At 49.2% G+C, this 15,036-nt stretch overlaps 1 protein-coding gene across 1 annotated transcript in view; it reads left to right on the top strand.

Annotated features, from left to right (window-relative positions):
• TYRO3 (TYRO3 protein tyrosine kinase) overlaps positions 1-15,036 on the top strand; it is a 104,170-nt gene that overhangs the window by 46,610 nt on the left and 42,524 nt on the right. Inside the window, exon 5 of the mRNA XM_042445616.1 lies at positions 12,403-12,474. Coding sequence (XP_042301550.1) covers positions 12,403-12,474 — 72 coding nt within the window. The remainder of the gene's footprint in view (positions 1-12,402; positions 12,475-15,036) is intronic.

Here is a 15,036-nt window from a genome sequence, read left to right as displayed (position 1 = left end):
CTCCACTGTGACTCGAAGCAGCTTTATTTTGGCTGTCTGTAACAGGCCTAAGGCCCTGTACAGACCAGCACATTGAGTCGTCCTAGGGACAAAGTTGGGGCATCTTGTCCACACGACTCATGCCCCAACTCCATCCCCCAGGTCATGCGTGCGGCATCATGGTGCTCCTCCAGCACTGTGTCCATACAATGCAGTGCCAAAGGAGTGCCATATAGCCATGGCACCATGTCTATGGCACCCTTGCCTAAAAGAAAGGAGAGGAATGTAATTAAAACCTAGGAATGCTGCTTTCCAAGGAAACAGAAGCTTCTTAACCTAGACAAGATCCACAGCAAATAAATAACTCAGGGAACAGCCTGGAGGTTGTTGGCATTGCTTTACTGACAAGAGAAAACTTATGTAGAATGCTAAAATGGACCATGCATGTGTAGTCCATAAAGCAAGGGTAGGAAATTTGTAGACCTTCAGATACTAAGAATGTTGATGGACTTCAACTTCCACCATCTCTGTAAACAAAGCTATTGGCCAGGGATTATGGATTTTTCAATCCAATAAATTATGTAGGGCAAATTCTGGAGCCCTGGTGGCACAGTGGTTAAATGCTGGTACTGAAGCCACTCACTCACAGTCACAAGGTTGTGAGTTTAATCTGAGGGCTCCAGGGTCGACTCAGCCTGACATCCTTCCAAAGTCGCTAAAATGAGTACCCAGCTTGTTGGGGGCAATTGGCTTACATGTTGTGACTGCTTCATTCAGTATGAAGCAGCACAGAAATGTAGCTGTTATTGCTAGTGCTATAGGTCCCACAACTCCTACCTTGAACATAGGATAGAAGCTCCCATGTGAAGAAATTTCAAGAAATAAGAGTATTCAATGCACTTGTCTGGCATACTGTTTTTACCTGTCAATTCTAGGTCAGAGTGGAGAAGCCTTTGCTTCCCAAATGGTTTCAACTATAGCCCTTTACCTGTGACCATACTGGCTGGGGCTTCTGGCACTGAAATCCAAAACATCTAGAGAGCCAAAGGATACTCGGCCCTCCTTTAAACCAATATTCTACAGGCTAGTGCCCTCCAAGTGTTGCAGTACAATTTGGCTGGGGATTATGGAGTTGAAGTCCAACATAGTTAAGAACCATAGTTGTCTTGTACAGATGTCCCTTTTTGGAATACAGTCACAATAACAAAATAACTTGGCAGAAGTTATCCTACTGGAGAGTATATATTTTCCCTGGAAAATGATTAACCATCCATTATGAAGCCAAGCCCTCCCTCCAGTCCATCTGCCTTGGTCCAGGCCTTGGAGGTAGAGAGGAACTGCTGGACCTCTTACCCAATGTTCAGTGAGGTCAGATCCGATTCACAGTGAAGAATTGCAGTTGAGATGTAGAATTGGCTTTTCAGAACACAAAAGTGGAGATTCTGTTGCCCGCAAAAATAGTTTAGGCTGTTACGCAGGTCAAAAAGAGCAATAATCACACGGGTGTTTCTGATCTATGTCATGAAATACATCACTCAAGGTTTCACAGAAGAAGGGGTTTGAAATGTAGAACTGTGGTGTTATATTTCTGCTCAGCTTTTGGGTCCGCCACTCTAATTTTTAAATTTATTGGATTTGTCTCTGTATTTGTTATTGTTGTGACCTGTGCGCCGGGATTCTTGTGATGGGGGGCGATAAATAAATCAGTTTAGTATTAGTATTGTCGTTGTCCATTTCAAGTGAAAAGTACACAAACATATGTTCAGGCAGTTTTAACAGGTACCAATGCAGAATGCCTGCAATTTTAGATCTGGTCGTCTTGAGCAAGTTAAGTCTAGATAGAGAACCCGGGTTGAGATAGTATTATAATAAAGTTGTATTTATACTCCACCTCCAATTAGATCAAGGGGCTGACACATTAAAAGAACATGTAAATACAATAGCAACACAATAGCCACAAAACCCCCCACCTACAATAATACAATACAGAATTTATAAAGAGAAGGTTTAAAACAAAGCAGGCAGTCGATGGGAGGCGACGAGATGCTAAATCTGGGAAGGGCCTGCCAGAAGAGATCGTCTGACCAATTTTTGAAAGCAGTCAAGATTAGCAATAATTCCGGATCTCCTCTGGCAGGCCATTCTAACTGGGAGTGGCAGAGAACTGATTAATGCAGCCAGCCTAGTTTTCGCTGGCTGCAGTAAGTTTTTCCCGAGAACTGAGTGTGGTGGAGCGGATTTTATGGAGAAGCCGACCCGGTAGTAAGGCGGGCCAAGCCATGAAGGGCTTTAAAGGTCAATAACCAACACTGAATACTGTGCCTGGAACAATAGGCACCAGGGGCGGGATTTAAGATTGGTGTTTATGTGGTCACCTCTAGATCTGGCTGGGTGACGCATCTGGCTGCCAGGTTTGACTAGATTCAAGGTTCCGGGCTAGGGTACAGGTAGCCTATAGAGCAAATTGCAAGAAATCAGTGTGTGAGGTTACAGTGAGCACCAAGTTTTTAGGTCCGCCACGTTCCAGGAAAAGGAAGCAGCTGGCCGTATCAGCCGAAAGGTGATAACAAGCGTTCTTTCTGGCCGGGGCTGCGATCGGCGCTGATTATCGAAGCACAGGTCCAGAGGAGCAAACCGCCATGCGGCAAACACAGTCCTTTAGGGAAGTGTGACGCGATCAAGGACCGGTTGAACAAACTCCATACCTGATTAGGGCTTGTAGGAATGAGTACACCAGCTTGAACTGGATTGTTATGGCTCTCATCGGCCGCGGCTTTCCCTCGACTTTGTATTCCATGTAGCTGGAGTTGTTTTAAAGGAGCATCCACGCTGAGATTAGGGTGAAAGAAGGGCTTTAAAAACCCTGCTGTCAGTGTTGGTTAGCAGCTTGGTCTGGAGTAAACAAAGCATGAAGGCTTAAGCTGGGAAAGAAACGGAATTTAATCTAAGCTGAGATTACGGTACTGTGTGTGGCTGCTTACAACAGGTAAGTTTAAACAACAACTGCCGTCCAGATCTTACGGAGTGTGTGGTGGAACAATAAACGAGACTGAAAAAGGGAGAGCAGATAAGCTTTCCCCAAAAATGTTAGAAAGCACAGAGCGAAAGTTTTGCCACCAAAATGGAAGATATAAGAAATATGGAGCTGGTGAAAGAAAAGTCATCCCGGAATGCATGTGGAAGAAACTTTCAATGGTCTAAGAGGTTCAAAGTTTTGTTTATTAGCAAGGCAAAGTGACCTGGCTGTTTTGTATTGTCACGCACATAATATATGTTAATTTGAATTAAACATCACTAAAGCAGTGTCAGTTCCTCCTCTTTTGTGTAGTCAAGGAATCGTCCCTATTTCACATGGTTATTTGTGCTCTGGTACCAGATGTTCTGTTACAGAAGTAGGCCCAGGAACACATCAACTTGGATAGAGGCCTGTGATTATATGGCGCAGATCTAGAGGTGGACCATTAGCTATGATAATGTGTCCAGCCTAGTAATGTATAATAAGAAGAAAAAGGATAAGCAATACAGGTAGAAAATGTAAGGATCAGATAACATGGGGAAATAGATCATAGTAGAGGAAAATATGAGAACTCATTTTAATTTTTAAATTGTTGTTTTATTGTTTTTGGCTGTGTTTCCCGGCTCGTATTTTGTCTGCTTTTTAATTCGTATTGGCTTTTTGTTTGTCGTGATGGGTGATTTGTGTGTACGTAAGAAAATCAATAAAAATCATTAAAAGAAAACTGTGGTATGAGGCTGTTACAGGAAGACTGCAAAATAAAGCGGCGTCGGGTCTCTTGGAAGGACGCTATTAAATATGGCAGAGTCCGGAGGTCGCGCCAAAGCCACCTCCATTCCTAAGCACTGGGATGCGCTTTGGTGGCAGCTTCCGGATTCGTAGGATCATAGCATCAGTGAAACAGCATAACCTCCAAAAGAGACCCGAAGCAGTTTTTTGGCAGTCGGTAACAGGCCAGAGATGGACAGGTTGCTTACCTGTAGACAGTATTTCGTCGAGTGGTCATCTGCGAATACATAACAAAGGGGTTGTACTGCGCTCGCAGTGCCTTCGGAAACTTCTGGAATCACGAGGCAAAGTACCGTTGCAACATGTGGAAACTGTTTTGCGGTAGCTCCGCCATCCCTTATAAAGCCCTGCCGTCCGCTCTTTCCCCAGGTTCCGCATTTTTCCGCAAGTAGGCGATAAGAAAGGGCCAATAAGAAGCAGGACAACGAGGGGAGGATGGGCGGGATGTGTATGTATGTCGCAGATGACACGCGAAGAATACGGTTACAGGAAGAACCTGTCCTTCGTTCTTCGTGGCGCTGCGAAGCATCAAATGGGTGGAGAACGGGCGAGCAAGGGTCAGTGGAGGAGGGAGTGGCAATGACCTTGCTCCAACACTATTGATAGACCATAAAGCAAAAGAGACAGACAGTGGTCTAAGTGGTGTTGTTATATGCATCATCAGAGGTTTAAGTAACACAAACAGTCAGGAACTCAACCCACGAGAATCATGAATCCAGGAGCTGGTAAACGGCTTGTTTGGCAAATGATGAAAGAAAAACAAACATGTGCACCCCGACAAATAGGGTAGTGGCAATCAGACAACAGGACAGCCCTCCCAAAGGCTGCATCTCCCCTGGCCGAGGGTCCAACCTGGAATGTTTGATGAAAGTCATAGGTGTGACCACGAGCAGCCGGTGCAGATGTCCTCAAGGAAGCACACGGAAGAAGCAAGGAAGATGGGGGCGGCAGACGCCCTGGTAGTGTGAGACCGAGCCCTAGGCCGGTAAGGCTAGACCCCAAAAAGCTCATAAGATAAACAAATGAGTGTTAGAAACCCGACTTGGGTCGCTGAGCCGACACAGGCAGTCCTTTTTTGGACTCCGAATAGCAGCTGGAACAGTCGTTCGGAGGCGGCTAGAGTCTCTACGTCGAGGTAAAAGGCAGGCCCTAGCGAACGGCCAAGGTGGTGTAGGGCTCGCTCAGCATCGGTGGGGGCGGGTTCGGGGCAGAGCGGGAGAACAATGTCCTGGCACATGTGGAAGCACAGAGACAACCTTGGGCAAAAGGTAAGGTCTGTTCGAAGAACGACCTTGGCCAAGTGGAATTGAGGTAAGGTTGGTCGCGACGCAAGCACGAAGCGCGCCCGCAGGCGGGCAGAGGTGATGGCACCAGAAAAACGGTTTTCCAAGTAGCAGCCTAAGGCGTGGTGGACAAGGGGTCAAACGGTTTGGACTGTAGCGATCGTAGCACCGCATCGGCCCAGCTGGAGGAGGTAAAGACGCCTGGGTGGATGGAGGGTGGCTGCATCCTGGAGAACTCTTTACCAATGGGGTCCGTGAAGAAGGAGGGCTTGCCATTATATGGAAAAGAAGAGCTGGCCGAGCAAGTAAACTGACGGAGGGTGAGAGAAGGCTGAGTCGTGCAAAGCATGAAAAGTCAGGGACCACCGGTGTGCGACTGGGGCTGGAGACAGTTGCGTCGGCAAGAACCTGGTGACCTGTTCATTTCAGAGCATAGGAATCTGAGGTAGCTGGCTGTGGGCAGCAGAATGAATCGCGTACGGGGGACGGTAGCCGGGACTAGGGATGGTCCTCCACGATACCAGGGGAAGGGTGTCGATGTCGCGGGTGTCGAAACCCGACCCTCTGGAAAACGGGAGGAGACGGTCTGTACTCTAGCGAGGAAGGAAGTTGGTCCGGGAGAGAGGAATAGCAGGGGAACCAAGCTGGCCCGGCCACCAGGAGTGATCAGGAGGCATCCGTGGCAGACCGACCAGTTTGAGAGACGGTCCTGGTGAGCAACGGAAAGGGGGAAACGACGTAGAGCATAACCCCGACGAGAGAACCGAACGAGTCCCCGAGGGATTGTTCGTTCGGGCGTTCGGGAGAGAAACTGGGGACAGTGCTGTTGTGGACAGTCGCGAACAAGATAGTTGTGGGGGTGCCCCACCGACGAAGAGGTCGAGCACGTGGGGGTGGAGCTCCACTCGTGGCATTGAGACGGAGACCTGCGGAAAGGTCCGCCAGGTCGGTCTGGACAACCCGGCAGGTGCACTGCTTGGAGTAGGATGGTTCCGGTCATGGCACCAGTCCCAGAACCTCGAGAGTGTGATGCCGAGTAGTGTAGGAGAATCGGGTTCCTCCCGGTTTGTTCGGTAGATACATGAGGTGGTGTTGGTCCGATACCTGAGGCTGAACAACTTGTCGGATGGGAGGATTCGAAGAACCTTAAAGCTCTGGTACCGCAAGCAGTTCCAGGGCAGTGGTGTAGCCTTTTTTCGTCCTGGGAGACACTGGCCTTTGGCCCAAGTCCGTGGGTGGGGAGCTCCCCATCCGTCCTCTGACGCGGTCGGTGGGCAGACACAACCTCAGGCTGGGTTGAGAAAAAGGCATGGGCCGGCGCACGTTCCGGGAGTCGAAGCCACACATCGGAGGGAGCGAGTGACTGGTCTCGGATCGTAGATGAACGTGACGGGTGGTCTGTCCTCTGGTCGAAGGCAAGAAAGAAACAGGAATGGAAAGCGGGTCGGACCGGAGTCTTGCCCAGGTGTTAGAAGGTTGTTGATTGGCCATATGCACTAGGGCTCTGGATGTTCTGGCAAATAATCGTCTTCGGCTGACACGTTTTCCGATGGCAGCGACGAGAGCTAGAAACGGTCGGAAGGGCAAGGATGCGACACAAGTGTGTGAGTCGAGGAGTCGAGCCGACGAATCTGACGCTGGAAAGGCAGAGTAGTTGAGACGTCGGCGAGGTGCACAGACCAGTCCCAGGCGTTGAGGAGCTCTAAAGGTTTGGGCATGTGACGGCTGAGCTCGTTGGTCCGATGGCGGCCACCAGTAGCCAGTCGGTCCAGTCGGGAAAAAAAAAGACTCTGAATGCCCCGGCGAGGTAAGATGGAGACTGACCGGTGCCATGCATTGGTGAAAATCGAGGGCTGTGGACAGGCCGAAGGGGAGACGTTGTACTTGTAGGCGTCGGGTGCCCAGACGGCAAGGCCAAGAACCTGCGGTGACTCTCGCGGGATGCTGAGTGGAGTAGGCGGCTTTAAGGTCGTCGTCGCGGACCCACAGGCCCTGGTGTAATAAAGGTAAGATAGAGGCAGTGTTAAATAAAAAAAGCGAAAACGCCGATAGGAAGATGGCGTTAGAGGCTCTAAGTCTAATATGGGGCCTGATGCCCCATACGGCCTTGGGGATGTAAAAAATAACGGGGAAAAAACATCTAGGAAAGCACGGCGTCTATCGGGATAGCGCCTTGGCTAAGAGGGTGCGTAACTTCGTCGAGAAGGTGGTCCGGAGGGAGGGGTGGAAAGGAACTCCGGTTGGGTGAGTTTCTTCGAATTCAAGGTGGCATAACCCCGACGGACGATTGGTAAGAGCCCAAGAATCGGTGGAGATCGAGGCCAGACGGTGGAAAATGGACTCAGGCTATCTGAAGAAGAACAGGAGAGGAAGGGGTGACGGAGTAACGCGTCGTCCCCTCAGTTCCTCTTCTGTTTGTTCGGGATCCTGCCTCCTGTAGCCTTCTTGTACTTGGAGCAAGAAACGACGTCCCGAGAAGAGGAGATTGGGAGGGATAGCGCGGTCGGATGGTCTGACGCTGGAACGGGCGGTCTTGCGTGGTAGGGCTCTGGACCGCGGCCGTACCACTGGCGGTGCCTGGGAAGCGCTTACGGGAAGAAGACCGGAGAGAGGACGACAAACCGGTTTCTAGCGGGCGGTCCTCATCCGATACTTGGAAGTTCAACTTCTCGTCCGTTTGCGTGGTGGAAGAGGCCATCTTCATCGAAGGACATGTCCTCGAGTGTGGAGCGGGCAGTCTGGTGCAAGTCGGAGGACCGCAACCATGCAGCCTTCGCAAGGCAATGGTGCTGACAGTGGTTTTGGGCACAGTCAGTAGAATGTCTTGACGATGTGGATGAGCCAGCGGCCAATTGAATGGGCTCGTCCCGAACCGGAGAGGAGCCCTGGGAGTCGTCAGGAGAGGTCAGGAGGAGAGGGGAGAGCTTCTCCGGGACCATTGTGAATGTAATGCGCCTACATGCGGTGTAGATTGGCTAAGCTCGACCCAGGGGCTGAGGAAAAATAGGCCTTTTTAGGAGAGGGCGTCGGATCGTCTTAGCCTCGTGTCTGAAGGAACAAGGAAGCTTTAGGAGTGGAGGCGCGTTGGGAACCCTCCACCGATGGCCGAGTCCTGGCGTGGATGGTCAATCAGCATGTCGAGCGGCGGAGCCACTCTGTACAGGGATTCGATCTTCCGGTTACGAGCAGCGGTCGGGGGGGGCTGCCACGACGTCTGGGCTAATTTTTCCAGTGAGGGAGACAGAGGGATGGACAGGTGGAGTGGGGAGGCTGCCATGAGATCCATCCTCTCGAGAGGATCAGAGGCTCATCTTTGACTGGGGAATGAATATCAAGAGCGTTTCCCATTTTAAATCACGTGCTCGGCAACGTGCGTGAACGTCGTCCGAGGGGGGAGAGGGCAACCCGGTTGGGCGAACTCTGGAGGGAATGGCCGATGTTGTGGCTCCGAAGAGCGTCCGAGTCGTCTCCAAGGGTGGTAGCGAGACCTGAGAGGATGTCTCCGTCGTGAATCGCAGGGCAACGACTCCAGATCGGTGGTTGCCGAGACAGCGGCTAGGAGAGCGGGAGGGCGTAGAGGAATGCACGTGGTCTAGGTCTCTCCGCGGTGGCCTGAAGCGGGACTTGATGGGTGCGCGGAGAACGGGCCATGTATAGGGTCAGTGACTCATCATAAAATAGTCGGTCTCAGAGGGGGCGTGGAGGAGAATGGCGAAGCGGCACGGTGGCACCAAGGCCTGGTGGACCATCGACGGCGGGCATCGGTGTGGGGGGATCGCCTGTCGCTCCTCGGGTGGGAGAGTGACGGCCGGCTCGGAAGGTCCACAAGATGTCTCCGGCGTGAGGAACGTCGAGAGGGGCCGAGATGCGGTGGAGAAGTGGCTTCGGCGCCGGGGAGATGTCGAGACGGCCTGAGGGGGCCAGGAGGGCGCTAGCCGCGGGGCGAGGATCTGAGAGCCTCCGATCGGCAATCCGATGGCTCTCGGAGGGGTCTCGTATGTCGGGACCCGTCTGTAATCCGTTGTCGCGAAACGGTGGCGCTTGGCGGCCGAGGGCCTCCGTCCGGGGACCTCGCACGGAAACTCTTTGAAGCAGAAGGCGCCAGTGGGCACGGTGGCTGAGCCGGGCCGGAGTCTGGAGACTTTAAGGCCTTGGCGGTAGGGGCCTGAGGGACAGAGGAAGTTTCGGGCAGAGAACCCTTGTGGGAAGCTCGATCCTTGTCTGAAGCGCGGTCTCCTGGACTCTTCTTGGCTTCGTGCGTCCTGTTTATCTTCTGGGAGGAGAGGTGGCGCCTTCCAGAGGGGCCTCGGTGGACCGGGGCATCCGGGAGGCGAGGAGCGGATGATGAGGTGGGAGCAAACATCTCAGCTCTGTACGGACTCGGCGGGAGCAAGTTGGGGGGGTCTCGGGCAAGATACGGCAGCGGGTGCGGCGTGAAGGGAGCCGGTAAAGAAGACATAGCACCCGCGGTGAAACCTTGTATAAAAGCGGCCTTTAATCTAGTCTCCGTTTTTGCCGGCACTGAGGGGTTAAGGATTTACAGAGGGCAAGGATGCAGGAACTGCGTCTGCGCCCAGACAAAGAAGGAAGCCGAGGCGGGTACTGTCCGGGAAAATCTGTAACCCCGCAAAAAGAACATTTCTAAAGGGGACTGATGGGCAGGGTCCACGCACACGTCGGAGTACAGACAGTCCGAGGTCAATGCCGTCCGGGAAGAGTGCCAATCAGAGGAGCGCGCAAAACACAGTCAGAGTCCAAGCCAAATGGGTCAATAACGGGCAGACAAAGAGTGGTGCAAATAACGGTCCGAGGTCAAAACGGATTCCAACTGAGATTTGCCAACAGCGAAGTTCCCGAAGCAAGCGAACGCGGCGGAAAAAAAGAGAACTGGGGAAAGAGCGGGAAGGCAGGGGACTTTAGGAGGGATGGGCGGAGCTACCGCCAAAAGTTCAACATGTTGCAAAGAGTAACTTATGCCTAGTGATTCAGAGTTTCCGAAGGCACTGCGCAGGGCGCAGTACAAACCATGTTAGCGTGCGCAGAGACCAACGAGAAGAAATACCTGTAGTAGACTCATTGATTTATGGACTTGTTAAGTCAGCACTTAGATAAGTACGGTTGCTTCAGTTATATATCTACTTTGGACTTAAATTGAATTTGAAATCGGAAAGGAATTGCCCCAAGACAAATAATATCCCACTTCTGTTTGTTTGTGAAAGATTGCAATTTTTTGTTTTTGTCCAAATAAAGTACAAGTGTTTAACTTAAACAAAAGCAATCAAGCTAAAAGGATTGGTCAATAATGGCAGTGGGAAAAATAAATGATGGAGAACGTTCAAGTATAAGCGCGAAGTCTTACTAAGAACCTAGCTTTTTCTGTAAACAATAGTTGTTTTTGGTACTTCGTGCGGCAGATGTCAATACTGACGTAGGAGGAATCACGCATTAAGCTGTGGTAGAGGCCTCAGCTCGTATACCGTGTGATAAGGGACAAAAAACATTGTAAGAAACATTCCTCGTCGGTTGAGTAGGCCTCACAATCGTATTTTAGCCGATCATAAATAGCTATAACGATTGCTAGGAAAATTGAGCTGTCAGGAGATACCCATGTGGTTAATTGGTACCAGGTGCTTTGTTTGGAAGGAGGGTCTGGTATTTCAAGGGCGGAGTGAAGTGTAAGGCGATGAAAGGATAGGTGCGCTTTGGTTTGGGTGCCTATTTCAAGAAACTCCGATTCTGGACGAGATACCAAGATGGCTTGTGGCAGTTGTTTGTAGGAGCTGGTACTCTGTTTTCTTATCTGTTGCATTCGTAGACAACCAGCAGGAGAAATAACAGTCCCAGCAAATGTTACAACATGAGGGATCTGGTCTAGGATATGACACCAGAAAGTTTTAGTAGTAAAATGGGATCTATAGGAGCCTGGTGGCACAGTGATTAAATGCCTACTGCAGCCACTCACTCAAACCATAGGTTGCAAGTTCATACCAGCAAAAGGGCGCAAGCTTGACCAGGCTTGCATCCTTCCGAGGTCGCTAAAATGGTACACCCAGAATGTTAGGGGCAATTAGGCTTACAGTTGTAAAACGCTGGACAACAGTTCAGTAGGAGGGGATAGAGAAGGAAGCTGATTATAGTAGCATTTGAATGCATAATTTATTGGGATTTAAGAAGCGGAAAGGGTACGAGGCATCCGGGTTTTGGTGGAACAATAGCTTTAAGAAGCTTGACCATGTATTATTCGGGTGTAGAAGGAAAGCTCCATGTGTTCCAGTCTTTCAGCTTTCCACATGAAAAATTAGATGTATTGAAAGCCATGGATGAAATTGTAACTCTGGAAAAATCTGAAGATGGGGTATTCATTTGAATTATTCCCCAAAATATTGATTGTTGTAATACTGTTACAAAGATTGATAGAAAAAAAGTGCTGTGGCATGCTCTAGTTTTGCTTTTATTGCTCCAAACTGATGGCCATATCAATAATCAGAAAGCTATTGTGTGTAACCCAGATACCTAGGCCAATCATTAAGCATTATGATACACATTTTACTCAATGAAAGTTGTAAGGCTTCAGTAGGAAGGAGTGATTTGTTAATTGCTCCTGATGTATCCTTTCCATGAGTGCATTAATTAGTTTGCCTTGATAATCTCTCTCTACAGTGTGTAAATGCTTACAGGGAACACACACTAAAGCTGAAGCAAGACACTGATTAGTGTTCACACATAAATCATCATGTTATAGTCTGTTTTTATGGAATATCAGCTTATATAATTAAGATGATACGAATACATTTATCATTACTTTTGATATGAGAGGCCTGTTGCTAAAAGAAGTCATGAATTTAATTCAGCTGTTGACTATAAATCCGGTCTGAAGCCCCATTGTGCAGGCATGACAAATGTTCCAAAAAGTAATGCAATAAGCCTGACATGAATGCAACAAACAAGGGGTGAGTCCAGCCAAGGACAGCCAGGGGGCCAGCAATGAGAGGGCTAGAGCTGAACACCTTTGGTGCCTGCATCACACAGTACCTTCCTCCTCCTGTCTCTCTTTCATATATTTGCAGAATGAGCCTTGCCATGAACTCCTCTGTGCCAACATTTTTCCTGTTTATAAAAAGAAAAGAAATTGACATGTTATTGCAACAAATCCTCGTGATTTTTGATCGGCTTCCATTTCAGCCCCCAAAGTTGCATATATAGAGTCTGAGCTCGTGTGTCAAACATAATTGAAATTCTGCTTGAGGTTGAAGGGGTGGGAGTTTATATAGCAGTTTGGTGTGCTGTTCTCCTCTTTAAAACTTCCGTTTTCCTTTTTTTCTGGCTCATCTCCAGGTATCAATCAAAGCACAGTTTTCTCCTGTGAAGCTCACAACATAAGAGGACTGTCTTCATCTCGAACAGCCTGTGCATATTAAAGGTGAGAGAGCCTTCCTGCCTTTCAGAGAAGGAAGCACGTGGAGGAGAAAGGTGCACGATATGTGGGAGGCACACAAAAAACAAGGAAGAGCTAAGCTAAAATAGTTTCTGTTTTTTCTCTCTCTCCCCCACTCCAACACGCATATAGGACTTCGGAGCTGCTTTCCAACAGTCTTTGCTTCATGCTCATAGCATTGAAATAATATAACTGTGCTCAGTTTGGTGTGGGGCCTCCTTAGTCCCCTGCACTAACCTTTGCAAGGAAAAACAAACCACAAGTAGCTCAAAAAGGGGACGTGACACAAGATAACAGATTTTCCTTGAAAAGGCTATCCAAGCTGTTTGTGGAAGGAAAGTGGCCCATGATGTAATCTGCATCGTGATTAATGAAGATATCTTTTTGAGCCAAAACTCCTTCCCCACACATCAGTCCTTTCCCTCCTATACACTAGTAGCAGTTTAGCTGGTGAAGAGGAGGAGACCAATCAACATTTCAGGTAATTATACGTTCAGGAATATAATAGAGTTCTGTGCTTTCCATTACATTCTTCAGTTAAAGCAAGCAATTGTGAGCCCTCATTCTGCAATGGCTGCTTTCTTATTGTGTTACCCCTGTTTAAGAAACTGAAGGCCTTGAGGAGTTCACATTCCTCTTCTTTCTAAGTGAAATTGCTACTGAATTTTGGTTGAGTGGTTGTACTTCGTAGAATACAAAATGCAATGAATTTTTGAGTACATTGTTTTTGGGAGGATTTCATTTAGTTTGAAAGAGCAGTCTTTCCTTTCCTTTCTTTTAAAAGAAGGACTAATTTTAACTGCATGCTTGCATTCTACAGAATCTGGTACCTGGAACAGATCAGCAGGTTGACAATCTTATTTGTTACTATGTATGCTGGGTCAGACTAATCTCAGAATACATAGAATAGCTCCCTTCTTGACAAAGGAGTGGGGCTGCTAAAAGTACTCTCTATAGTTAAGATGTTCTCTATGTGTATGCTGAGAATAATTATGTAAATAGACAATACAAATAGAGACCAATGATCACTTATGGTGAGAACAGAGAGGCTATTCACAGGAAACTTGAATATTACTCTAGCTTTTTTGCTCAGGATTTCAATGACAAGCAAGTTACCAATGCAGCAAAGTCTTCTGTCAGAATGAGATGCTTTCCATGAAGATGACTCATAGAAGAACCCATCTGCTATTTCTATCACTGACCCACACTATGGATGGGTCCAGTCTGCAACTGAGGATGGGCCCAACTGTCCTGTTTTGCCCTTGGGAAGCTAGCCAGATTCCCAGCATGAAGCCTCGGCATCTTGCAAAGGTTTTAAGGCAGAGAGAGGCAGAGAGAGAATCTAAGCTCACCAAAGCAGCAGTAGAAAAGCAGAGGTAGGGGCTTCCAGACGGCCCTTTGGGACGTCCGGAGGACGTCCCATTTAAAAAAGGGGCGTCTCTTTTAGACGCCCTGGGCCTCGTACGGACTCCGTCCGTACAAGATGGCGCCGGCCTTTCTACAGGCCGGCGCATCTTTACGCATCGGACGCACAGCGTCCAGACGCGTCGCGCCGCTGCTGACGTAGCGACGCGCCCTGGCGCCTCGCTACGTCGCAAACGCGACGCAAAAAGAAGCTCCATTTTGGAGCTTCTTTTTCGGTCCCGCGGGAGTCGGCCGTCTAAGGCTCCGGCTCCCCCGCGGCCTTCCTGGCGGGGCGGCAGAACGCGCCGAAAGCGGGCGGTGTGTACCCCGCCGTAGTCTAGTCCGATCTGGATACATGAGACAGTATTCAGTCCAGGAGGCAGTGCAAAGGATAATCAAAATAGTTTTTTTTTTGGCCGTTGGTTGAAGACTAGACATACACAAGAAGATATCTTTGACTCTTCTCGTCATGTATCCATCAGATCCAGACCACAGCCAAGGCTGTAGATTCTTTTTGTACAATATTGCAAAATCCGACCATACTCTCCCGCCTCTACTCGGCCAAGATCCTGGTCATGCCTAGTGATCTCCCGACTTGATTACGTAACGTCCTCCTGGCTGGGCTTCCTCTTTCTCACCTCCGTCCTTTAATGTCTGTCCAGCATCAGCTGCACGCATTATCACTTCCACCCATCGCTCTGACCACATCTCTCCTGTGGTTGGCATCCCTTCACGGGCTCCCCCTCCCTTTCCCCGCTTCAGTATAAGCTCCTGCTGCGACGTTAAAAGCCTCCATGGACTGGCCCCTCCTTACTTATCAGACCTTCTTTCTCCTCACCTCCCCACAGGGCCCCCATTCTGGTAGTCAAGGGCTCCTGTCCGAGCCCAGGATTTCCTCTGCCCCCATCCAGATTCGCCCCTTTTCACTTGCTGCCCCTCACTCCTGGAACCTTCCCCCACAAGCAAGAGCATCACTTCTTAACTAGCTTCAAAACGGAGTGTGAAAACATCCTGTTCAGAGAAGCCTTCCCAGGCTTGCATAATTGTCCTTAACATCTGATGTTCTTTTTAGTGCCTGTTATCAAAACCATTTCCTGTATGCTATGTATTGTATATGTATTTCCTACTTG

This window comes from Sceloporus undulatus, chromosome 1 (genome assembly GCF_019175285.1).
Source record: "Sceloporus undulatus isolate JIND9_A2432 ecotype Alabama chromosome 1, SceUnd_v1.1, whole genome shotgun sequence".
Classification (NCBI taxonomy): domain Eukaryota; kingdom Metazoa; phylum Chordata; class Lepidosauria; order Squamata; family Phrynosomatidae; genus Sceloporus; species Sceloporus undulatus.
This window is presented reverse-complemented; position numbering and strand designations above follow the sequence as displayed.